At 43.5% G+C, this 26,762-nt stretch overlaps 2 protein-coding genes across 3 annotated transcripts in view; one reads left to right on the top strand and one right to left on the bottom strand.

The window, feature by feature from the left end:
* kdm1a (lysine (K)-specific demethylase 1a) overlaps positions 1-5,597 on the bottom strand; it is a 68,875-nt gene extending 63,278 nt beyond the window's left edge. For both annotated transcript variants that reach the window (XM_060847243.1, XM_060847242.1), the window contains exon 1: positions 5,258-5,597. In XM_060847243.1, coding sequence (XP_060703226.1) covers positions 5,258-5,548 — 291 coding nt within the window. In that variant the 5' untranslated portion in view covers positions 5,549-5,597. The remainder of the gene's footprint in view (positions 1-5,257) is intronic.
* A 12,475-nt stretch (positions 5,598-18,072) lies between these two features.
* tmem30b (transmembrane protein 30B) overlaps positions 18,073-26,762 on the top strand; it is a 34,654-nt gene continuing 25,964 nt past the window's right edge. Inside the window, exons 1-2 of the mRNA XM_060847480.1 lie at positions 18,073-18,158; positions 18,272-18,481. Coding sequence (XP_060703463.1) covers positions 18,287-18,481 — 195 coding nt within the window. The 5' untranslated portion in view covers positions 18,073-18,158; positions 18,272-18,286. The remainder of the gene's footprint in view (positions 18,159-18,271; positions 18,482-26,762) is intronic.

The raw sequence follows: 26,762 nt of genomic DNA on the forward strand, positions 1-26,762 counted from the left end.
TAGAAACTCATTGTCTATTTGTCTATGAAATTCCCCCAGTATTCCCAATTCTCATCACCCTCAGGGGGTGAAAAGCCTTTCCTCACATTCCCTCTAAACTTCCTGCCCCCTCATTTTAAATCCATTCCCCTCATCACTGATTCCTCCACCAAGGTGGAGCATTTCTTTCTGTATATGCAGTCATAATCTTATACACCTTCTTTAAAATGGATTCCTGAACTACTGACAATACCTTAGCTGTGGCCTAATCAATGGTTTAAACAATTCCAGCATAACCTCCTTGTTCTTAAACTCCATGCCTTGGCTAATAAAGACAAGTAACCCATATACCTTCATCTATCCATCCAGCTACCTTAAGGGACTGGTGGATATGCACACCAAGGTCACTCTGATCCTCAATGCCTCCCAGAGTCCGACTGTTCATGTATTCCCTTGTCTTGCTTGCCCTGACCAAACCTATCACCTCATGCTTATCTGGATTGAATTCCATTTGACACTGATCAATCCATCTATATCCTGCTATAATCTAAGGCCATCCTCTTCATTATTTACCATTCCACTAATTTTTGTCCAATTTGTCAATGTATACTGATCCTGCATTCTACATTCAAGTCCTAATTACTTGTTGATTCCATCATTAAGAGCTCAGATACTCCACTGCCCTCAGCACACCAATCTAGCACTGCACTGCCAATATGCTACTGCATTATAACAAATGGAGTTGAAGAATACAACAAAGTCTGACATGTACAGCAAGATGTTCCACCCATGCGAGGTTTCGTCCCCTATCTGACATGACTGCACTCTTGTTTGAAATAGTTCCAAATGTTTCTTCAGAGAAATCTAAGTTCAGAAAAGTAAGTGTATGGTTCTGACATAAATAATTTGAATGAACAGAGACAGAAACAGAATCACACAACACCAGGTTATAGTTCAACACCTTTATTTGGAAGTACTAGCTTTCAGAGAGCTGTTCCTTCGTCAGGTAGCTGGTGAAGGAGCAGCACTCCGAAAGCTATTGCTTCCAAATAAACCTGTTGGACTATAACCTGGTGTTGTGTGATTCTTAACTTTGACTACCCCAGTCCAACACTGGCATCTCCACATCAGGTTTCTGTCTCAACAGATGCTTGGGGCGGTGATAGTCTACAACTAGATGGCATAGGTTTAGAGTGAGGGGGGAAAAATTTAAGAGAGGCTGAAGGGGCAACTTTTTCAAGCAGAGAGTGTGCATATATGAAATAAGTGCCACAGGAAGTGATGGAGGCTGGTAGAAATACTATATTTAAGAAGCATCTAGATGGGTATATGAATAGAAAGGGTTTAGAAGGATATAGGTCAACTGCTGGTGAGACTAGATTAGGTTAGGATATCTGATCTGCATGGACGAGATGGACTGAAAAGTCTGTTTCCATGCTGTACATCTCTATGACTCGATAACTGATTTTCTCAAACATTTTCTATGTTAGTTTCAAATTTCCAGCATATGCAGAATTTGTTATTACAAGCAGAAAGTGCTGAAGCAATTCAGGTCTGATAACATCTGTGAAGAAAGAAACAGTTGACATTTCAAGTCTGATATGACTCTGCTTCGAAACAACTGTTTTTCTCTCCACAGATGCTACTAAATCAGTTGAGTTTTTCGAGCACTTCCTGAATTTATTTCAAAATTCCAGCATCCACAGTATTTTGCTTTCATGTAAATTAACAGATCTGTGAAAGTGTAAACACAAATCATATTCTAATTTTTCAAACCACACATGTGAAGAACTGTGACAGTAATTCTGACCCACTTGCCATTGTTAGGCACTATGACAAATCAACCCTCTTCCTTTGATTTTTAAAAGATGGTGCAATATTATTGCGAAGGGAATTAGCTTTCTGATGCAATTAAAATTCTATAACACATCAGTTGAAAAGTATAAAGCATAAACAGAACAAGCTTAGTTATCTGAAAGACAGGCGAGGAATATTTCGTTCGGATAATGTTTTAAAAGGGACCTTGAGATCTTGTCCAGATAATCCAAAATTTGGATAACCAAGGTTGTTCTGTATATACAGGATGACTGGATCAACATTCAGTAGTGTTACCATTCTGGAAACGTGGTTGAAGACAATTTAGTATGCAACTTTGCACTGGCTCAAAATTATGCTGGTACAGACACCCTGTTATATTGATGGGTCATCTGCAACTTTATCTATTGAAAATCTAGACAAAAAGATTTATTTTAAATTATGCTTTCATTTCAATATGAGAATCTAGCTTCTGGGGTTTGCCCAGTTCTATCTAACAGATGTGAGGAGTTGGAATGGTGATCCATGTCAAGAGCATGAATTATACAGCATACATAGCAAGAATCCTATAACAATGTGAAAATGTTTTTCAGTATTCTACGTCTTACAAATTGTGGAATAGGTTATTATATCTAGGTCGATCACAGTAATTTTCAGCAATTTCTGAGGAACAGAAAATCTTATTCAACAAAAATTTAGGTAGACAGCACACTGAGAAACACAAACAGGCATGGAATCAAACCCTTGGTCATAGAGATGTACAAGCATGGAAACAGACACTTCAGTCCAACCCGTCCATGCCGACCAGATATCCCAACCCAATCTAGTCCCACCTGCCAGCACCCGGCCCATATCCCTCCAAACCCTTCCTATTCATATACCCATCCAAATGCCTCTTAAATGTCGCAATTGTACCAGCCTCCACCACTTCCTCTGGCAGCTCATTCCAAACACGTACCACTCTCTGTGTGAAAAAGTTGCTCCTTAGGTCTCTTTTATATCTTTCCCCTCTCACCCTAAACCTATGCCCTCTAGTTCTGGACTCCCTGACCCCAGGGAAAAGACTTTGCCTATTTAGCCTATCCATGCCCCTCATGATTTTATAAACCTCTAAGGTCACCCCTCAGACTCCAACACTCCAGGGAAAACAGCCTCAGCCTGTACAGCCTCTTCCTATAGCTCAGATCCTTCAACCCTGGCAACATTCTTGTAAATCTTTTATGAACCCTTTCAAGTTTCACAACATCTTTCTGATAGAAAGAGACCAGAATAACATGCAATATTCCAACAGTGGCCTAACCAATGTCCTGTACAGCTGCAACATGACCGCCCAACTCCTATTCTCAATACTCTGACCAATAAAGGAAAGCATACCAAACGCCTTCTTCACTACCCTATCTACCTGCAACACCACTTTCAAGGAGCTATGAACCTGCACTCCAAGGTCTCTTTGTTCAGTAACACTCCCTAGGACCTTACCATTAAGTGTAGAAGTCATGCAAAGATTTGCTTTCCCAATATGCAGCACGTTCGCATTTATTTGAATTAAACTCCATCTGCCACTTCGCAGCCCATTGGCCCATTTGGTCAAGATCCTGTTGTAATCTGAGGTAACCCTCTTTGCCGTCCACTACACCTCCAATTTTGGTGTCATCTGCAAACTTATTAACTGTACCTCTTATGCTCGCATCCAAATCATTTATGTAAATGAGAAAAAGTAATAGACCCAGCACCGATCCTTGTGGCACTGCACTGGTCACAGGCCTCCAGCCTGAAAAACAACCCTCCACCACCAACCTGTGTCTTCTACCTTTGAGCCAGTTCTGTTTCCAAATGGCTAGTTCTCCCTGTATTCCATGAGATCTAACCTTGCTAATCATCCTCCCGTGGGGAACCTTGTCAAACACCTTACTGAAGTCCGTATAGATCACATCTACCACTCTGCCCTCATCAATCCTCTTTCTTACTTCTTCAAAAAACTCAATCAAGTTTGAGAGACATGATTTCCCATGCACAAAGCCATGCTGACTATCCTGAATCAGTCCTTGCCTTTCCAAATACATGTACATCCTGTCCCTCAGGATTCCCTCCAACAACTTGCCCACCGAGGTCAGGCTCACTGGTCTATAGTTCCCTGGCTTGTCCTTACCACCCTTCTTACACAGTGGCACCATGTTTGCCAACCTCCAGTCTTCCAGCACTTCATCTGTGACTATTGATGATCTAAATATCTCAGCAAGAGGCTCCATAATCATTTCATACAATGGGAGATAAGAAAAATGCCACAACACTGATTTTATCAAACAGACTTCACAATTTCCATTGACTCATTAACTGACAAAAATTTAGAACTCATCAAGATTCACATTTGCAGGTAAACCCAAGGATTCCATTAGCATTTCACAGTATCGAGATACATTTCAGACAGGACATCTTAACTAATGCAAAACTAGGTCACAAAAAAATTCTAAAAGAATTTCCACATGTAAATATTTGCACAATATGTAAAACCTGGAACCATATATTGGCCCAGAGGAGAGATACACAAAATGCTATGTAATGAATTTTTATAGTGGTCTGGCATTCCAAAACCTGATTCTTCTATGCAAGGATTTGGCAAGCTTATTTGAACTAATCTTAGCATCTACTGAAAAGTAAATGTGATGACAGGAATATAGAAGCAAATGATAGCATTAAGTAATTGTCCTTGCTCTGCAGATTGCAATACCATCAATCCGGAGCACAGAACAAAGACATTGAATACTCAACTCCTAACACAAAACACTAGGTAGCTATCATCCTACAATTTACCTGAAGAACCATAAATAGGAACAAATCAAAGATGTATACGGTCATCCCTGTGTCAAAAAAAACTTATTTGAACATCTGTTGAAACTACAATGGGAAAAAAAATCCAACCAGGCTTGTAGGGAAACAAACACTGCCAATCCTAGTGTGAAAACTGATTTAAAAAGAGTGATATGTCAATGTTGTCTCTTTTTCCTATGCTACAAAAAAGGGATCCCCTAAAGTTGCTTCTTCTGACAATATTCCTTCAAATTAACCTCTTTTCATTGTTTAACATATGCATCAGACCGACAGGACAAAGCGTGAACCAGAGAGAGACACCCTTGAAATGCCAGTTTCAGATGTGGAAGCTCAAACAAAGAGAAGGGCAAGTCCCCAGCACAACTGCTGTTCGTAAACCCCCAAGCATTCCTTCCAAAGAGCAAAAAAGGAGACACACTACATGGAAAATAATTGAATAATAATAATAAATAATAATAATACACATTTGCAACAAACACAAAGGAATGGATCCCAACCTTAGGGCGGGTAACACCCTAACCCCTGCACCCACAGAATGACAATGAGGAGGCGTCCTCATGCCCCACAGCATGTGTATTTTTTTAAAAGTTGGGGGTCTCTCTCTCTCTCTAACTCTCCCTCCCTGGAGCCTTACTTTAGCTCGCTTGCGTTTGCTGGTCCTCCGGCCGTCCGGGGTCTCTGCCGTGCCTCCCTCCATGGTGCCCTCGTTGCTGCTGCTGCTGTGGGGAGACGCTCGCTCTTTCTTCTTCGGGGTCCGCTCGGCGGCGGCCGCCGCTGCTGCCAAGGCCAGGCCTCCTCCTCCACCTCCACCACCTCCCTCCGCGGGCGCCTCCAGACCCTCGGGGCCGGAGCTCGGCCTCTCCTCATTGTTATTCTTCTTGGCCGCTGCTGCTGCTGCCGCCGCCGCCGCCGACAACATCATCATCACCGCCGCCGGTGCCGGTGCTGCCTCCCCCCGGGGGCGCCCACCGCACTCACCGCCACAACAACAACCTTACCCCCCTCCCTCTCTCTCTCTCCCCACCCCCCACCTCCTCCAGCCCCCGACAACCAAATCAATACCAACCCCCCTCCCCTCCCCCCCCACGCCTCACCGCCACTAACCCCCTCCCAAAATAAAATTAAAACCCCCCCCCGATCCACAGTCAACCGCAATTGTTTGCCGGGGAAAAAAAACAGTAAGGCTCTGAGGGGGGGGTGGGAATTATTTTAAAAAATATAAATTAAACACAAACCCCAATACAATCGATTGATCGCCTAACGCCGAACCAACCTATCTTGGTTTGCGGAAGCCTCCGCCCTTCACCTATCCCGATTGGGTAAATGCTCTCGGTTTCCGTCGGTGACTGGTGCCTCACCACGTCCGTCATTTTGATTGACAGATCCCTCTCCCCTGGGGGGGAACCCAGCAAGTTCAGTTGAGAGGACGCAGGTCGTCACGCAAGGGTTACGTCATTACGTACGGGGATACCGAATGGCTTTGTTCTAAAGGAACCAGTTGTCTTTACTGTGCAAATGGAAACCCAGTGCCCAGGAAAGTGGCACAACACCAAGCTAGAACTTTCCCCTAGTGCATTAAGATACTTTCTAATTTACCTGTCCAGAGATGTTAATAATTCATCTGGATTAGAAGGACTTGAACCTAAGCCTCCCAGTTAAAGGTATAGGAACATTACCACTGTGCCACAAGAGGGCCCCAACTTAAAGCTTCTTTTTATTTAATATATTTTTCTCATCAATCTATTTAGAGATGTAATTACACAGCTCTGGAGCAGATGGTAATTGAACCCAGACCTCCCAATTCAAGGTTAGGGACACCACCACTGCACCACAAAAGGGGTACCTTTCATTGTACTACTTGTCCCAGGCCAAACCATCTTCAGCTGCTTCACCTTCCCTCCCTCAGAAGATCAGAAGTGGGAATGTTTGCTAATGATTGCACAATACATTCGTTGCTCCTTCAATACTGAAGCAGTCCACGCCCAAATGCAAGAAGGTCTGGATAATATCAAGGTTTGGGCTGACAAGTGGAAAGTAACATCTGTACCAATCAAATGCCAGGCAATGGCCATCTCCACTAAGAGACAATCTAACACTACTCCTTGGCATTCAATGGCATTACCATCACTGAATCATCAATATCCCGGAGTTTACCATTGACACAATTGGACTTGCCGTATAAATACTGTGATCACACGAACAAATCAGAGGCTAGGAATCCTGCAGTATGTAACTCATATTCTGACTTCCCATAGCCTTTCCTCCATGTACAAGAACATAAGAAGTAGGAACAGGAGTGGGCAATTCAGTTTCCCTATCCTGATCTGCCAATTTACATAATCATAGCTGACCTCAACTCCATACAAAAGCATAAGTCAGGAGTCTGATGGAATTCTCCTCACTTGCTTGGATGAGTGCATAACACTCATGGAGTTTGACACCATCCAGTAGTAAACTAATTGATTGGCTTCACAGTCATAAACATTCCCTGCCTCCAGAACCAACACTTAATGGAAGGACTTTGTGTACAATCTGCCAGATGCACTGGAAAAATTCAACAAAGATCCTTAGCACCTTCCACATCCAGGACTACTTTCATCTATAAGGACAAGGGCTGCTGATGCATGATAACACTATCATCTGCAAGCTCTCCTCCAAACCACTAACCATCCTGACTTGGAAATATATCAGCACTCCTTCACTGTCACTGGGTCAAAGTTCTGAGGGCATTGTGAGTAAATTACAACATGTGGACTGCAGCATTTCAAGAAGGCAGCTCACTACCACCTTCTCAAGGACAATTAGGGACAGGCAATAAATTTGCAGGCCCAGCCAAGGTCACTCAAATGCTTGCAGATCAGGTTCTCTGCTATGCATTCAATTTCAATTGTTTCTTTAATTTCCTGCAAAATTGAATTGAAAAGAAAAATTCACAGCATATGGGCTATCTCCATAGACAAGTGCAGCAACCTATTCAGTCCTTCAAACTGATGTACCATTCAGTATAATCATAGTTGAATCATCCAATCCAACAGCCTATTCCTACTTTTCCCCATATCATAGAGTCATTGAGATATCCAGCATGGAAACAGACCCTTTGGTCCAACTCATCCATGCAACCAGATATCCTAAATTAATCTAGTCCCATTTGCCAGCATTTGGCCCATATCTCTCTAAACCCTTCCTATTCATATACCCATCCAGATGCTTTTTAAATGTTTTAATTGTTCCAACCTCTACCACTTCCTCTGACAGCTAATTCCATACACGCACCACCCTCTGCATGAAAAAGTTGCCCTTTGATCCCTTTTAAATCTTTCCCCTCTCACCTTAAACTTATGACCTCTAGTTCTGGACTCCCCCACCCCAGGGGAAAGACTTTGTCTATTTATCCTATTCATACCCTTTATTATTTTATAAAAGTCTGTAAGGTCACCCTGAGCCTCCGATGCTGAAGGGAAAACAGCCCTAGCCTATTCAACCTCTCTAACCATGCCCACATCCTTGTGAATCTTTTCTGAACCCTTTCAAGTTTCACAGCATCCTTCCTATAGGAGGGAGACCAGAATTGCACACAATATTCCAAAAGTGACCTAACCAATGTCTTGTGTGGCCGTAATATGACCCCCCAACTCCTGTACTCAATGATCTGACCAATAAAGGAAAGCATAATAAATACCTTCTTCACTATCCTATCTACCTGCAACTCTACTTTCAAGAAACTATGAAACTGCACTCCAAGGTTTCTTTGTTCAGCAACATACTCCAGGACCTTACCATTAAGTGTATAAGTCTTTGAACCCGTGAGCCCTAAGTGCTATATCCAATTCCTTCTTGAAATTGTACTATGTTTTGACCTTAACTGCTTTCTGTGGTAGTGAATTGAATTTATAAAAAAGAAATCACCAGCACAAACACTCAATACTTGTTCAGTTCTGATTGCTCGGTTATAGGAAGGGTATTATTAAGCTGGAGATGTTCAGCAGCGATTTATCAGGATGTTGTTAGTATGGAAGGTTTGAGTTATAAAGAAAGGCTGAATAGGTTGGGAATTTGTCATTGGAGTGGAGGAGATAGAGAGATAACCTTGTAGACGTTTCTAAAATAGTGAGAGTTAAAGATAGCATTAATGGCAGTTGTCTTTTCCCTGGGATGAGTGATTTAAAGACTAGGGGCCACATTTTAAAGTGAGAGGAGAAAGATTTAAAAAAGACATGGGGGGCATTTTCTTTACACAGAGGGTGGTTCATGTGTGGAATGAACTTCCTGAGGCAGTGGTTGATGTGAGCACAATTATAACAAATTTATAACAAACGTTTGGATGGATACGAGCAAAGAGCAGATAGGTGGGATTAGTTTAGTTTGGGATTATGATTGGCATGGACTGGTTGGACCAAAGGATTTGGTTCCATGCTGTATGATTCTATGACTCTATCTGGCCCACCTCCAAAGAAATTGGGAGCAGGAGTAGACCATTCAGTCCTACAAACTTGCTCCACCATTCAACATGATCATGGCTGATTCTCTATCTCAAACCATATTCCCCATGCCCCTTTAATCCCTTTAAATTAAAAAAAACTTGTCTTTCTTGAATGTATTCAGCAACTTGGCCTCACTGCCTTCTGTAGCTGAAAATTCCATAGGTTTGTCAACCTTGGAATAAATATTTTTTTCTTCATCTCAATCCTAAATTGTGTATCTCATATACTGTGAATAAAAGTGAAGATATCTATTTTTGTAGCAAAAACAGGAAGGCAGATTATTATCTGAATGGCGATAATTTAGGAATGGGGAGATGCAACGAGATTAGGGTTTCCTGTCATTGAAAATATTGAAATATTGCGAGTAGTTTTGGACCCTGCATCAAAGGAATCCTTCGACCTTGGAATGGTCCAGACAAGGTTCACAGGAATGATCCCGGGTGAAGTAACTCTACAAAGGTTGGTATCCTGTTAACAAGTCACCCTTTATTTACACGTTCATAGTACATGACGCTGACCCAGCTAGTTCAGAGCCAGCTCCTATAGTGAACAGAATCCCTGACTCTCCTGTTTATATCCATCAGCCAGGACTCCCTGATTGGACCAGATTAAATTCCCCAATCAGGGAACTCACAATTCTATGAGATCCACCTATCTGACCTCATTTAATCACTATACCAAGAATGAAGGGCTTGTCATAAAAGGGGCAGTTGAGAATTCTGGGTCCATACTCGATGGAGTTCAAAGGATGAGAGGGCATCTCATTGAAACTTACAGAATACTGAGAGGCTGGGATAGAGTGATTGTGGAAAAGATGTGTCCACTGGTAGGAAAGACAAGGACCTGATGGCACAGCTTTTGGTTGAAAGGACAGCCCTTTAGAACTGATGAAGAGGAAGTTCTTCACCCAGAGGTGGGAAATTTGTGGAACTCACTGCTTGGGAGTCTGTTGAGGCCAAATCATTGAATATCATTAAAACAGAGATTGACTCTTGATTTGTAATACGATCAAGAGTTACTAGATGAATGCAGAGTGTGGGATTGAGAAAGATATCAGCCATGGTTGAATCGTGGAACAGACTCATTGGGCTAAGTGGCCTAATTCTGCTTCAATATCTCATGGTCTAAGCATGCAGGTGCAGCAGGTGGTAGAGAAGACAAATGGTATGTTGACCTTTACACTGGGAGGATTTGAGTAAAGGAACAGGGATATTTTGCTGCAATCATAAAGGGACTTGGTGACACTTAGTCTCCTTATCTAAAGAAGGATGCTCCGGCTGTGGAGGGTGTGACATGATTCCTGAGGTGGCAGGACTGATGTATGAACAGAGACTGGGATGGTTAGATTTATTTTCATTGCCATTCAGAAAAATGGGGGAGGAATCTCATAGGAACCTAGAAACTTCTACCAGAACAATATAGAGTAAACATCATAAAAATGTTTCCAATGACTGGGAGGACCAGAATATGGGTCACAATCTCAGAAGAAAATATAAAGATGGATAAATCTCTGGGTCCTGATCAAGTGTATCCCAGGACGTTGTGGGAAGTTACAGAAGAAATTGTGGGACTCCTCACAGAAATATTTGTCTCATCCCTAACCATGGGTAAGATGCCAGAGAGCTGGAGGATGGCTAATGTTGTGCCCTTATTTAAGAAAGGTGGTAAGGAGAAGCTGGGAAGTATAGACCTGTGAGCCTGATATCAGTGGTGGGTATGTTGTTGGAGGTGATTCTGAAAGATAGGATTTATGTGCATTTGATGAGGCGAGGACTGATTGGAGATAATCAGCATGGTTTTGTACGAGGGAAATCATGACTCACAAACTTTTTCAGGAAGTAACCAAAAAGATTGATGGCAGAGTGTAGACGATGTACACATGGAGTTTAGATTAGATTCCCTCCAGTGTAGAAACAGGCCCTTCAGCCCAACAAGTCCACACCGACCCTCCGAATAGCAACCTGCCCAGACCCATTCCCCCCTGACTAATGCACCCAACACTACAGGCAATTTAGCATGGCCAGTTCACCTAAGCTGTACATCTTTGGACTGTGGGAGGAAACCAGAGCACCCAGAGGAAACCCATGCAGACGCAGGGAGAATGTGCAAACTCCACACAGACAGTTGCCCGAGGCAGGAATTGAACCAGGTCCCTGGCGCTGTGAGGCAGCAGTGCTAACCACTGAGCCACCGTGCTGCCCCATTTAGTAAAGCCTTTGACAAGATTCCACATGGTAGACTAATTAGTAATTCGTAGATGACACCACAATTGCAGGTATAGTTGATAGTGAAGAAGTTTACCTAAGATCACAAAAAGATCTTGATCCATTGGGTCAATGGGCTGAAGAGTTGCAGATGGATCTTAATTTGGATACATGTGAGGTATTGCCTTTTGGTAAAACAAACAGGGTAGGACTTACACAATTAAGTAGTAGTGTTATAGACAGACTGAGGGGTTCAGATACATAGTTCTTTGAAATTTGTGTCATAAGTAGACAGGGTGGTTAAGAAGGTGTTAGTAGACTTGCCTTCATTGCTCAGACTTTGAGTATCGGAGTTGAGAAGCCATGCTAATGTTGTACAGTACATTGGTAAGGCCTCTTCTGGTATACTGTGTTCTGGTCGCCCTGCTATAGGAAATATATTAAATTGGAGAGGATTCAGAAAAAAATTACCAGGATGTGCCAGGAATTGAATGTTTGAGATATAAAAATAGGCTGGGATGTTTTTCACTGGAGCATAGAAGGATGAAGGTTGATCTTATAGAGACTTATAAAATAATGAGGGACATAGATAAGGAGAAAGTGGGGACTGCAGATGCTGGAGATCAGGGACATAGATAAGTTGACTAGCAAATGCCTTTTCCCTAGGGTGGGTGAGTTCAAAATTAAGGGGCATATTTTTAAACTGATACTGTCCCCTGGTTCTAGAACCCTCAATCAGGGAAAACATCCTTCCTGCACTTAATCTATTTAGCCCTGTTAGAATTTTATATGTTTCAATCAGATCCTGTTCACCTTTCTAAATTCTTGTGGATTCATGCCCAGTCAAACCAATCTCTGCTCATAAGACAGTCCTGCCATCCCTGGTATCAGGAGAAAGTGGGGACTGTAGATGCTGGAGATCAGAGTCGAAAAGTGTGGTGCTGGAAAAGCACAGCAAGTCAGGCAGCATCCTTGGATCAGGAGAATCAACAATTCAACCATAAGCCCTTCATCAGGAATGTGAGGGGAAGGTAGGTGATAGATCAGACTGGAGGGTGGTGCAGATAGGTGGGAATGAAGATGGACAGGTGGGACAGTTCAAGAGGGTGGTGCCGAGTTGAAGAGTTGGATCTGGGATGAAGTGGGGGGAGAGGAGATGAGGAAACTGGTGAAATTGACGTTGATGCCATATTGTTGGATGGTCCCAAGGCATAAGGTGAAGCATTCTTCCTCCAGGCATCAGGTGGCTAGGATTTGACAGTGGAGGAGGCCCAGGGATTGCATGTCCCAGGGAGTGGGATGGGGAGTTGAAGTGGTTGGCCAAGGGGCAGTGGGGTCAATGTGGTCTCCTTTACATTGGGGAGACAGGACACCAACTCATGTAACATTTCAGAGAACATCTCTGGGACACACGCACCAAACAACCCCACCACCCCACCTATCCACCTAGCCGCTCCACCCTCCGATCCAACCTATCTCCATCACCCCCCACCTGCATCTATTACCTTCCCAGCTACCGTCCGCCCAGTCCCACCCCCCTTCCTATTTATCTCTCAGCCTCCTTCCCCCCCACCTCCACATTCCTGATGAATAGCTTATGCCCAAAAAGTTGATTCTCCTGCTCCTCAGATGCTGCCTGACCTGCTGTGCTTTTCCAGCATCACACGTTTCAATCCCTGGTATCAGCCAAGTGAACCTCTGCTGCATTCCTGCTATGGCGAGCATATCCTTTCTTAAGGAGGGAGACCAAACTGCTCTAGGGGAGAGCTCAAAAACTCTCCATATAACTGCAGTACGATATCCCTAGCTCTGAACTCAAATCCTCTTGTAACAAAGGTCAATATTCCATTTGCCTTCCTAATTGTTTGCTATACTTGCCTGCCTACTTTCACTGACTGGTTTACAAAAACACTTAGATTCATTTGTACATCTGCAAGTTCCAATTTAGCCTAGTTCAGTACTAAGAGAAAGTGAGGACTGCAGATGCTGGAGATCAGAGCTGAAAATGTTTTGCTGGAAAAGCGCAGCAGGTCAGGCAGCAACCAAGGAACGGGAAGTTCGACGTTTCGGGCAAAGGCCCTTTCCTGAAGAAGGGCTTATGCCCGAAACGCCGATTCTCCTGCTCCTTGGATGCTGCTTGACCTGCTACACTTTTCCAGCAACACATTTTTTAGTTCAGTACTAAAGCAACTTCCTCCCATGCACCCTGTTTCATCACCTATCGCGTCAACAAAAATGTTTATTGATTCACGTAATCTGATTGATTATGCAGTGGTTGCAAATGAACTCATGTAAGACCTATTTCCAGAAACCAGCTCTTTATTGCACACAAACCCATGTGTATCTGTGCCAGCCCCAACCTAGACCAAATTCAAAAAATGGTGGTTACTGTGGATGATCAAACAGCATTGTGTCCATCTCATGTACTGTGAGAAAAGTCAAAAGAGAGCAGAAGGACCTACTTCCATTAGCAGAGAGGTCAACAACTAAGGAGCATAACTTCAAAGTAGTTAGTGAAAAGAATATTAGAAATTGAGTTTTTTTTGCTCAATAGGTGTCAGATATCTCAAACACTGTCTGCAAGTATGCGGTCAAGGCAGAAGCATTTATGAAGCACTTAGAAATTTTGTATTTGAGGTGCTGTGACCTACAGGACCCCAGGCCAAGAGTGGCAAAGGTTGCAGAGCTCTTTTTTTAGATGGCATGAGCCAAATGAGCTCCTTCTATGTTTTACGGTTTTCAGCTTCCCTTTAAATCCATCTGTGTTAGCTATCGCTATGGGGTGAAGTCCACAGTCCAACCATTCTGGGTAAAGAAATTGCTTATAAATTTGCTATTGGATTGTTTGGAGATTATCTCACATTTATGGCCCTTAGTTCTAATTTCACCTGCAAGTGGAAACATAACAACTTAACCATTTACAGTGTCCATTTATATTTCATGCTTGGAGTCAGATTGAGCAAAACCTTCTCTTCCTTTAAGATTCTCTTTAAAACCTTCGATCAGGTTTTTGACCATTTGTCCTAATATTGCCAAATGTGTCTCAATGCCAAATGTTGCCCCTGTGAAACACTTTGGGATACTTTATTATATTTAAGATTATGTATACATTTAAATTGTTAATATTTTCAACACTCATGTGCTTTTCCAGCATCCCCTTAAATGCATTTATGATATTTGTCTTAACTACTCACTGTGGTGGTGAGAGCTTCATTCCAGCCACTCTCTAGGTAAAGATATTTCTTATGAATCCCCTAACATAATTATATTTAGGGTTCCTAGTTCTAGTTTCACCCATAATGGAAATAATAATCAAAACATTTATATATATCTGCATTCAAATTACATGTGGCAGCCCAAATTTACCCCAAAAGCCCCCAAAAACATCTAAGAGAAAACTATCACTGTGAAACTAATAAGAGAAAAGTCACCCCACCCCACCCCCATTGCAGGAGAATGGATAGGGTTAGTGAGGAACGCCTTGTCAAATCACAGGCACGTTCTCGTTCAACCTTGCTGCTGATAGGTAAATGGAGCTGGGATTGCCATCTGCTGAGAGGGTGGAAGCAGGAGGATTATTTTCCAGTAGGGAAGAGACGGAGGTTTCAAAGGTGAGAAGCAGTCTGCAGTAGAGAGGAACAGAGAAGGGGATGGAGGAATAAAGGAGGGGGAAACTTAAAGAGACCCCAAGAGCATTTGGGGAGAAATTGGGTCCCAAAGTAGAGAAAACAGTTTTAAAGCCAAATGGAGAAACAATAGCTTCGTGGGAGTTGGGAAATTTTGAAATCAGTGAGATAATTAATTCCTTGCCAATAAATGTGTTGTTTCCAGTTTAAGGCTGCAAAAAAAACAAAGTTATTATACAGTGGGAAATGTATTGGATGTTATTATCGTGAACACTGGGCCAATTATTAAATTTAACTCTACAATTGAAATGTGAGATACAGTTAAAAATGCAGTTATTTTAAGATTTGTTTTATATGTGGTGAAAATGCATTAGCCTGTGACCTCACCAGTCTGCAGGAAGTCTGTTGAGAGTGATTGTTTCTTGTGTGCAGTCATGTGTTCATGTTATCTTGGAAAAAGATTGTTGCTAACATATGTCTGTTATCTTGCACAAATTCCCAGGACCTGATCAGGTGTACCCTAGAACTCTATGGGAGGCTAGGGAAGTGATTGCAGGGCCTCTTACTGAGATATTTGTATTATTGATAGTCACAGGTGAAGTGCCAGAAGACTGAGTTTGGCTAATGTGGTGCCACTGTTTAAGAAAGGTGCTAAGGACAAGCCAGCAAACTCTCGACCAGTGAGTCTGACATCGGTGGTGGGCAAGTTGTTGGAGGGAATCCTGAGAGACAGGATGTATGTATTTGGAAAGGCAAGGACTGATTAGGGATAGTCAAATGGCTTTGTGCTTGGAAAATCATGTCTCACAAACTTGATTGAGTTTTTTGAACAAAGAGGATTAATGAGGGCAGAGTGGTAGATGTGATCTACATGGACTTCAGTAAGGCGTTCAACAAGGTTTCCCATGGGACACTGGTTAGCAGGGTTAGATCTCACGGAATACAGGGAGAACTAGCCATTTGGCTACAGAACTAGTTCAAAGTAGAAGGCAGAGGGTGGTGGTAGAGGGTTGTTTTTCAGACTGGAGGCCTGTGACCAGTGGAGTGCCACAAGGATTGGAGCTGGATACACTACTTTTTGTCATTTATATAAATGATTTTGATGTGAGCATAAGAGGTATAGTTAGTAAATTTGCAGATGACACCAAAATTGGAGGTGTAGTGGACAGCGAAGAAGGTTACCTCCGATTACAACAGGATCTTGACCAGATGGGCCAATGGGCTGAGAAGTGGCAGATGGAGTTTAATTCAGATAAATGCGAGATGCTGCATTTTGGGAAAGCAAATCTTAGCAGGAGTTATATACTTAATGGTAAGGTCCTAGAGAGTGTTGTTGAACAAAGAGACTTTGGAATGCAGGTTCATAGCTCCTTGAAGGTGGAGTCACAGGTAGATAGGTCAATAAGGCATTTGGTGTGCTTTCTTTTATTGGTCAGAGCATTGAGTACAGGAGTTGGGAGGTCATGTTGCAGCTGTACAGGACACTGGGTAGGCCACTGTTGGAATATTGCATGCAATTCTGGTCTCCTTCCTATCGGAAAGATGTTGTGAAACTTGAAAGTGTTCATAAAAGATTTACAAGAATGTTGCCAGGGTTGGAGGAGTTGAGCTATTGGGAGAGCTGAACAGGCTGGGACTGTTTTCCCTGGAGCATCGGAGGCTGAGGGGTGACCTTATAAAGGTTTATAAAATTATGAGGGGCATGAATAGGATAAATAGACAATGTCTTTTCCCTGGGGTCGGCAAGTCCAGAACTAGAGGACATAGGTTTAGTGTAAGAGGGGAAAGATATGGAAGAGACCTAAGGGGCAAACTTTTCACGCAAAAGGTGGTACGTGTGTGGAATGAGTTGCCAGAGGAAGTGGAGGAGGCTAGTACAATTGCAACATTCAAAAAGGCATATGGATGGGTATATGAATAGGAATGGTTTGGTGGGATATGGTCTGAAAATGTGTTGCTGGAAAAATGCAGCAGGTCAGGCAGCATCCAAGGAACAGGAAATTCGACGTTTCAGGCATAAGCCCTTCTTCCTATTCCTTGGATGCTGCCTGACTTGCTGCGCTTTTCCAGCAACACATTTTCAGCTCTGTGCTCCAGCATCTGCAGTACTCAGTTTCTCCTCCTTGGAGGGATTTGGGCCAGGTGCTGGCAGGTGGGACTAGAATGGGTTGGGATATCTGGTCAGCATGGACTTGTTGGATCGAAGGGTCTGTTTCCTTGCTGTTCTCCTCTATGACTCTATGACAATTAATTTAAAAAAGCTGTAGCATTCATGAAATTAATGTTTTTTCTTGTGTGTTGTGTTTTAGATTAAATGGAAAGTTATTAATAACTAACAAATCCTTCTAATTCTGCTTCTATGTGAGTCCAGTGCTCCCCATGTCAACACAACAAATGTTGTTACTGGGTGACTGCATCACCTAATGAAGGAGGTAACGGGAATGGGAGAAGAGTAAACCCTGAAAAGCAAAAGTAGCCCTCAAAAAAAAGCAAGAACAGCCTCAGAATAAATATTTTATCCCTGATGTCAAACTGATAAACACAACCATAGTTAATCGGTGAAGTGCTAAACCTGTTCACCAGGATTGGGGTTTCCCATTTTCATGACATCTTTTTGGTTTGGCTTCATTGAATGTTCAAAAGACAAAATATGTCATTAATACTAAAAACAAAACCAGAAATTGTTGGTAAATTTCAGCAGGTCTGTGGAGAGAAACCAGAGTGAACATTTCGGGGCCAGTAGCCCTTCCTCAGTACTTCAGTTTTGTTTCAGATTTCCAAAATCCGCAGTTCTTTCGGTTTTTGATACCATTATTATGTTGGCATTCGGCAAAACAGTGGATATTTCACATATAAAGCTTTAAAGGTTTCCCTGGTCATAGGGCGGAAAACTGATTTGAAATTAACAGGTTTATAGTTGATGTAAGATAATCCCAACACCTCAAATGAATTTCCGTTTATTGCGGGCAGATGAGTTACAAACAGCGGTAGAAGTAGCGTGGCATTTTAAGGATTAATTTGCCGCTTTTAAAAACAACAAATGATAATCGTGAATGTGAAAGCAAATCTCTGCCAATGATTATCTTCGAGCCGGGCTGTAGGACAGGTTGGACAAGTGACAGCCCAGGGAACTGGGTGGAGTGCTCTGTCCCTGCCTGATAAAGGTGAAGACACGGGATCAGAGAACAGTCGGAAGGAGAGTGTGTTTCCTGTCTGTCAGCTCGGTGGGTTACCAGGAAGTTCCCTCATCCAGTGGATTTTATTTTCAAACAAAAACAAAAATAATCAAATAAGGCAATGTTCAAGTTTAACTTTTTTGCTTTATTTTTGTTCCTAGAAAACAGTTTTGGAGATGTCCCGCCAGAGAGACGAGGCTGTGTTGAAGAACAAACCTGACAACACCGCCTTCACGCAGCAACGATTGCCGGCCTGGCAGCCCTTCCTATCGGCTGGCTATGTCCTCCCCACATTCTTCCTGCTGGGCTTGGTATTCATTGCAATCGGCCTCGGGCTCTACTTCACCTCCAACAATGTCATCGAGATTGAGGTGAGCGAAATTGGTGGTTAAAGCGCCCAGCTCTCCCTCCTACAGTCCTGTGTCTTCCTTCTTCAAAGCCCCTTTGGGAATGTGTAGGCGACCTGATGTGTCCTCTCCGACTTATTGTCCAACTTCTAAGCAGTTGCCACATGGTGTACATGTACTGAGCATGTGACCCCACACTGAACTCTCTTTGCTTCCTTAATCCCCAAGCTTCGTCATTGTGAGATGACAGGGGTAGGGAGTCTGCAAATCCATTCTCCAGGATGGACCCCAATTCTGGATAGGCGTTTCCAATAACTCGTCATTTCTAGACGTTTAATGTAGACTTAATGTTGCCTCTTGGATTTGGTTACAGTCTCTGTAGAGACCAATTATGTTTTAAAGAGAAACTTGAGTACCTAACTGAAAGAATTATTTTCATGTTTCAAACAAAAACAAGCTCACTACCACCTTCTCAAGGGCAACTAGAGATGGGCAATAAGTGTTGGCCCAGACAGTGACACCCACATCCCGTGAATGAATAAAAGCAACCAAGAGTACAAATTGTTTTATTGAGGTGCTTATTTCCATGAGGCTGCCTTTAAATTCTTAATCCCTGATACCCACAAATCATTTTGCTGTTCCCAGCAGATGATGAGTGAGTTTTGCAAATAAATTTCCATTACCTAAAAGATTTTGAGCACCTTTGCACTCCAGATGTCTATCTTTATATGGGATGGGATATGGAGGTGCTTATATTAGACTGGGGTGGACAAGGTCAGAAGTCACACAACACCAGGTTATAGTCCAACAGGTTTATTTGAAATCACAAGCTTTCAGAGCACTGCTCTGTTGTCAGGTGAAGTGAAGAAAAGCCCACAGGCACAGAATTATTAGATAGACAGAGATCGATCGTTCAAATGGTGTGAGTGGGGTGTTGATGGGCAGTATAATAAGTCTCTGTAGGTGATCAAAAGTGTCAGACGGCGTGAGTAAAGTGTCAAAAACAGAATAGCAAGTGAAGGATGACCGATAATCTTATTAATTGAGGCTGAGAGATAATCACAAAAAATTTTAAAAATATGATGTTGGAAACAAACCAAATCACTGGATTAACATGATAGGCATGAGAGTCGCATGCTGAGGGTCTGACCAAAGTAACAAGTAATCCAATACTGTACAAACTAAGTAAGGTAGAGTGATCATAACAGTTTAAGAATGTGATGGTGTCAAAACAGGACAGTAAATAAGGTTTCACAAATACAGAACAGTATTGTGGGGCTAAATGTAGCACATTATGAGATGGCAGTTATTGCAAACAATGTTCAAAAGTATCGCAAGTGTACATCCTCAACAGTTTGGAGAGAATTTCCAACAATGCCAAGAATTGGTCAATACTTGACCTCGAGAGTGGTTTAGATGGTTTAGATGTTCCCTGAGAATAAGCAAAGGGAGGGATGGAACAATTTGTTGCAATAATCCTAACTTTCTGTGGCATTGCTTACTGGGAAGCAGCTAGTACAAGTACATTGATGTATATTCAATTATAACTAGACCATAGGTTTAATTATTCATGTACTATTTGTGCAGTAAAAACAAACTTTTATTCTAAAACGTGCATGATATACTGATTTGGCTCCATTCTAGATTGGGGGCTTTATAACATGACAGGTTTGTATAGTGTCAACAGAAATTGTCATTCTCCTTTTATTTTTTAAGGAGTGCTGGTAAGTCAGTCTGACCTGACCGTCTGTACAGATTTTGTATCTCCTCACTTGTTTGTCTTCACCTGATATTTTAAGATTCATTTGACTCTTATCTATTACAAAACAAAACTTCAGCTGATTTTCCCTGTGGCATTGTGGGTAAGTTCTGTGTCAAGCTGCTGTAAATCTCTCAGAGCAGAAATGCCTCTCTAATTTGACCATTGGTCTGTATTAAGTCAATAAGTCTAAGACAAGGCAGCAGCTGGTGCATTGTAGGTGTCTCATATCTCTTTCTATACTGAGGGTAGAGGGTGACAAAGAAATCAGGAGGGAGTGAGGTCTGCAGATGCTGGAGATCAGAGTTGAGTGTGTTGCTGGAAAAGCACAGTAGGTCAGGCAGCATCTGAGAAGCAGGAAAATCAACATTTCAGGCTGGAGCCCTTCATCAGGATGCTGCATGACCTGCTGTGCTTTTCCAGCAACACACACTCAACTCTGACAAAGAAATCAGTTACTCTTCCCACTACAGATTGTTATCCAGTGTCTTTTGGAAAATGTGAATGAAGGAAATATTGAACTCGGGCACTTGATTAATGGGATGCATTGTAGCTGTCAAACATTATTGGCTACTTTGCTAAAAGCTCTGCTACTCAGATTTTCATGATGGTCCTGTTCTCCTATTCTGCTGTTCTTACTGACCACATTGGCTCCTGGCTTTTTTTTTGTAGATATTTTTATTGAAATTTAACATTTTTGCAAATTTACAAAAATAAACAAAACTCTCAAATACAAACATTGATGTACAATTAAATCATATATACAATAGTCATAATTTAACAAAGAAAAGAGAAAGAAAGAAAACAAAAAAAGAAAAAAAAAGAAACGAAAAAAGAAAGGAAAAAAAAACTCAACTTTCTACTAATCTAACCTATAACTAACCAGAGTGTATACCTAAGTCTCTTACATGCTCGGAATGTATAAACATCCAATATAATAAAACCCGTATTCGCGCAGGATTCCTCTCCCAAGGGCCCCCGGAGCAGCCCGGTCTGAAATCTTTGGCTCCTGGCTTACCAAGTCCTTAGATTGTTTTTTTAAAAAATCATCGTTGGGTTCAGGTTCATGCACAGCTTCTTTATTCCCAACTCTGTAACTTCCTCCAATCCACCACCCTCCTGGAACAATGTTCCTTCAATTCCAATGTCTTGTACATGTCCTTCACCTCACTATTGGTGTCTGTATTTTCAGCTTCTGGGTTCAAAGCTTCAGAATTCTTTACTTGATCCTCTCCATTTCCTTCCATCTCTTTTTCTACCTTTTAACAGTCTCCTTAAATATATACCTCTTTGACAAAGTTTTCGTCACCTGTCAAATATCTTCAGAGTCATACAGCATGGAAACAGGCCCTTTGGTCCAACCAGTCTATTCCGATCATGTTCCCAAACAAAACTAGTCCCATAGCCTGAGCTTGGCCCATATCCCTCCAAACAGTTCCTATTCATTAACTTATCCAAAAGTTTCTTAAATTTTGTGACTGTAATTGTATTCCATCACTTCCTCTGACAGTTCATTCCACACATGAATTACTCTCTGTGTAAAACAAAAACGTTGCCCCTTATGTCCTTTTTAAAATCTTTCTCCTCTCACTTTGAAAATATGCCCCTACTTTTGAACTCCCTAATCTTAGGGAAAAGGCCCTTGGTATGCAACTTATCTATGCCCTTCATGATCTTATAAACTTCTAGAAAGTCACGCCTCAACTTCCTATTCTCCAGTGAAAAATGTCCCAGTTTTATCAATCTATTTTTATACCTCAAACCCTCTATTCTTAGCAACATCTTGCTAAGTCTTTTCTGAACCCTCTTCAGTTTAATAAAATCCTTCCTATAACAGGGCGAACAAACTACACCCAGCACTCTAGAAGAAGTCTCACCAATATCCTGTACAAACTCAACATGACGTCACAACTCCTATACTCAAAGGTCTGAGCAATGAAGGCAAGCTTGCTAAATGCCTTCTCAACCACCCTGTCTATCTGTGATGCAAACTTCAAATAATTACATACATGAACCCCTAGGTCTCTCTGTTCTACAACACTACCTAGGGCCCTACTATTAACTGTATAAGCCCTGCCCTTGTTTATTTTACCAATATGTAATACCTCACATTTATCAAAACTAAACCCCATCTACCACTCCACAGCCCATTAACCCATTGATCAAGATCTCTTTGTAATCTTGGACAACCTTCTTCACTAGGAGCAAGTGAGGACTGCAGATGCTGGAGATCAGAGCTGAAAAATGTGTTGCTAGAAAAGCACAGCAGGTCAGGCAGCATCCAAGGAGCAGGAGAATCGATATTTCGAGCATAAGCCCTTCTTCAGGAATGAGGAGGGTGTGCCAAGCAGGCTAAGATAAAAGGTAGGGAGGAGGGACTTGGGGTAGGAACGTTGGGAATGCGATAGGTGGAAGGAGGTTAAGGTGAGGGTGATGGGCTGGAGAGGGGTTGGGGGCAGAGAGGTCGGGAAGAAGATTGCAGGTCAAGAAGGCGTTGCTGAGTCCGAGGGTTGGGACTGAGAAAAGGTGGGGGGAGGGGAAATGAGGATGCTGGAGAAATCTGCATTCATTCCTTGTGGTTGGAGGGTTCCTAGGTGGAAGATGAGGCGCTCTTCCTCCAGGCGTCATGTTGCCATGGTCTGGCGATGGAGGAGGCCAAGGACCTGCGTGTGCTTGGCGGAGTGGGAGGGAGTGAAAGTATTCAGCCACAGGGCGGTTGGGTTGGTTGGTCCAGGTGTCCCAGAGGTGTTCTCTGAAATGTTCCACAAGTAGGCGGCCTGTCTCCCCAATGTAGAGGAGGCCGCAGCGGATGCAGTAAATGATGTGTGTGGAGGTGCAGGTGAATTTTTGGCAGATATGGAAGGATCCCTTGGGGCCTTGGAGGGAAGTGAGGGGGGAGGTGTGGGCGCAAGTTTTGCATTTCTTGTGGTTGCATGGGAAGGTGCTGGGAGTGGAGGTTGGGTTGGTGGGGAGTGGAGGGAGTGGTCTTTCCGGAACGCTGATAGGGGAGGGGAGGGAAATATATCCTTGGTGGTGGGGTCTGTGTGGAGGTGGCAGAAATGATGAAGGATGATACGATGTATCTGGAGGTTGGTGGGGTGGTAGGTGAGGACCAGTGGGGTTCTGTCCTGGGGCAATTGGATTGACGGGGTTCAAGGGCGGAGGAGCGGGAAGTGGAGGAGATAGGGTGGAGAGCATCATCAACCACGTCTGAGGGGAAATTACGGTCTTTGAAGAAGGAGGCCATCTGGGCTGTACGGTATTGGAATTGGTCCTCCTGGTAGCAAATGCGGTGGAGGTGAAGGAATTGGGAATATGGGATGGCGTTTTTACAGGGGGCAGGATAGGAGGAGGTGTAATCTAGGTAGCTGTGGGAGTCAGTCGGTTTATAATAAATGTCTGTGTTGAGTCGGTCATCCGAGATAGAAATGGAGAGGTATAGGAAGGGGAGGGAGGAGTCTGAGATGGTCCAGGTCAATTTGAGGTCGGGGTGGAAAGTGTTAGTACTAAGTGGATGAACTGTTCAACCTCCTCGTGGGAGCACGAGGTAGCTCCGATACAGTCATCGATGTAGCGGAGGAAAAGGTGGAGGGTAGTGCCAATGTAGCTGCGGAGGATGGACTGTTCCACATATCCGACGAAGAGGCAGGCATAGCTGGGGCCCATGCGGGTGCCCATGGCTACTCCTTTGGTTTGGAGGAAGTTGGAGGATTGGAAAGAGAAGTTGTTCAGAGTGAGGACCAGTTCAGTCAGTCGAAGGAGGGTGTCAGTGGAAGGGTACTGGTTGGTTTGGTGGGAAAGGAAGAAGGGGAGGGCGTTGAGGCCTTCATAATGGAGGATGGAGGTGTATAGGGACTGGATGTCCCTGGTGAAGACAAGGCATTGGGGGCCAAGGAAGCGAAAATCATGGAGGAGGTGGAGGGCATGGGTGGTGTCCCGAATGTAGGTGGGGAGTTCTTGGACTAAGGGGGACAGGACCATGTCAAGGTATGCAGGGATGAGTTCGGTGGGGCAGGAGCAGGCTGAGATAATGGGTCAGCCGGGGCAGTCAGGTTTGTGGATTTTAGGCAGGAGGTAGAAACAGGCGGTGCGGGGTTATGGGACTATGAGGTTGGAGGCGGTGGATGGGAGATCCCCTGAGGTGATGAGATTATCGATGGTCTGGGAGATGATGGTTTGGTGGTGGGAGGTGGGGTCATGGTCAAGGGGGCAGTAGGAGGAGGTGTCTGTGAGCTGGCGTTTAGCCTCAGCAATGTAAAGATCGGTGCACCAAACTACCACCGCGCCTCCCTTGTCTGCCGGTTTGATGATGAGGTTGGGGTTGGAGCGGAGGGAGTGGAGGGCTGCACGTTCCGAGGGTGAGAGGTTGGAGTGGGTGAGAGGGGTGGACAGGTTGAGGCGGTCAGTGTCACGGCAGCAGTTGACTATGAAGAGATTGAGGGCGGGTAAGAGGCCAGCCACAAGGAAAGACAATTCCCTCCGCGAATCCCTTGTCGGGTCCACATCCCACCAACCCAACTTCCACTCCCAGCACCTTCCCCTGCAACCGCAAGAAATGCAAAACTTGCGCCCACACCTCCCCCCTCACTTCCCTCCAAAGCCCCAAGGGATCCTTCCATATCCGTCACAAATTCACCTGCACCTCCACACACATCATTTACTGCATCCGCTGCACCCGATGTGGCCTCCTCTACACTGGGGAGACAGGCCGCCTACTTGCAGAATGTTTCAGAGAACACCTCTGGGACACCCGCACCAACCAACCCAACCGCCCCATGGCTGAACACTTTAACTCCCCCTCCCACTCCGCCAAGGACATGCAAGTCCTTGGCCTCCTCCATCGCCAGACCATGGCAACATGACGCCTGGAGGAAGAGCGCCTCATCTTCCGCTTAGGAACCCTCCAACCACAAGGGATGAATGCAGATTTCTCCAGCTTCCTCATTTCCCCTCTTTCCTCCCCTCCCCCCACCTTTTCTCAGTCCCAACACTTGGACTCAGCAACGCCCTCTTGACCTGCAATCTTCTTCCTGACCTCTCCGCCCCCAACCCCTCTCCGGCCTATCACCCTCACCTTAACCTCCTTCCATCTATCACATTCCCAATGCCCCTCCCGCAAGTCCCTCCTCCACGCCTTTTATCTTAGCCTGCTTGGCACACCCTCCTCATTCCTGAAGAAGGGCTTATGCCCGAAACGTCGATTCTCCTGCTCTTTGGATGCTGCCTGACCTGCTGCGCTTTTCCAGCAACACATTTTTCAACCTTCTTCACTGTCCACTACACTACCTATCTTTGGTATCATCTGTAATCTTACTAAGCATGCCTTCTTTATTCCCATCCAAATCATATTTGGTCTGTTGTCAGTTTTAACCTGTGCTACTTTTCAGGATGATAAACTAAAGCAAGTTGTTTCTGTTGACATGGCTAGATGGGAGGAATGCAAAACAGTGGCACATGATGTGTATATATAGGCAAGGATAACTTCAATGCAAAGAGTAAAGGACTGCCCGTTGTAAATTTGGAAAAAATTTTAATGTGCAAGTTGACTGGGTCACAGAGGTCTACAGCACAGAACAAGGCCCTTTGGCCCATTGACCCTGATCCAGTCAGAAATAGCCACCGAACTATGCTAATCCCATTTTCCTGCACTTGGCTCATGTACATCTAAAAATTTGCATCTTATGAGGCTTTGTACCTCTAACACACTTTACGTGCATTGAGTTCCAGATTCCCAATAAAATTATCCTCTCATCTGCTATAAATCTCCTGCTCTTTACATTAAAACTATGCCATGGTCCACAAAGGGGAAATGTTTCTCCTGTCTAGCCTGTCTGCACCCATCATAATTTTGTACATTGCAGTTATACCCCACCCCTGCGCCCCCACTCCTGCAGTCTCCTCTGCTGTAAGGAAAACGACTCAGTCTATCCAATTACTCTTTACAGCTAAAACTCTCCAGCCCAGGCAATATCTTGGTAAATCACCTCTGTACCAGTATAATCACATCCTACCTATAATGTGAATCCAGAATTACATTCAATACTTTTGCTGTGACCTAACTAGCGTTTTTTACACTTCCAACATAACCTGCCCCCTCTCAAACTCTATGACTCAACAAATTAATGCAAATATCCCATTTGCCTTCAGAACTACTTTACCTGTCCTGCCACTTGTACTCCAAGGCTCTCAGATCCTTGGTGCCTCCCAGGGTGGGACTGTTCATCACACATTCCCTGTCCTGTTTAAGTGCATCACCTTGCGCTTCTCCAGATTAAATTCTATTTTGCACTAATCAGTCCACTTGACCAGCCCAGCTATATCCTCCTGTAATCTAAGGCTGTTCTGCTCATTATTTACCACTTCATCAATTTTCACTGACTTTCTGATCTAATTCTTGCATTCAAGTCTAAGTCATTCACATGTACAACTGTTATGAAGATGTGGATGTACTGTACCTTAAGAGAGTTAAAAGCAACAGAACTATCTGGCAGAACCAAGTGTTCTGAAAAGAGATATCATGTAACATTTCATTGAACAATTTGATTA

Source organism: Hemiscyllium ocellatum, chromosome 30 (assembly GCF_020745735.1).
Source record: "Hemiscyllium ocellatum isolate sHemOce1 chromosome 30, sHemOce1.pat.X.cur, whole genome shotgun sequence".
Lineage (NCBI taxonomy): Eukaryota > Metazoa > Chordata > Chondrichthyes > Orectolobiformes > Hemiscylliidae > Hemiscyllium > Hemiscyllium ocellatum.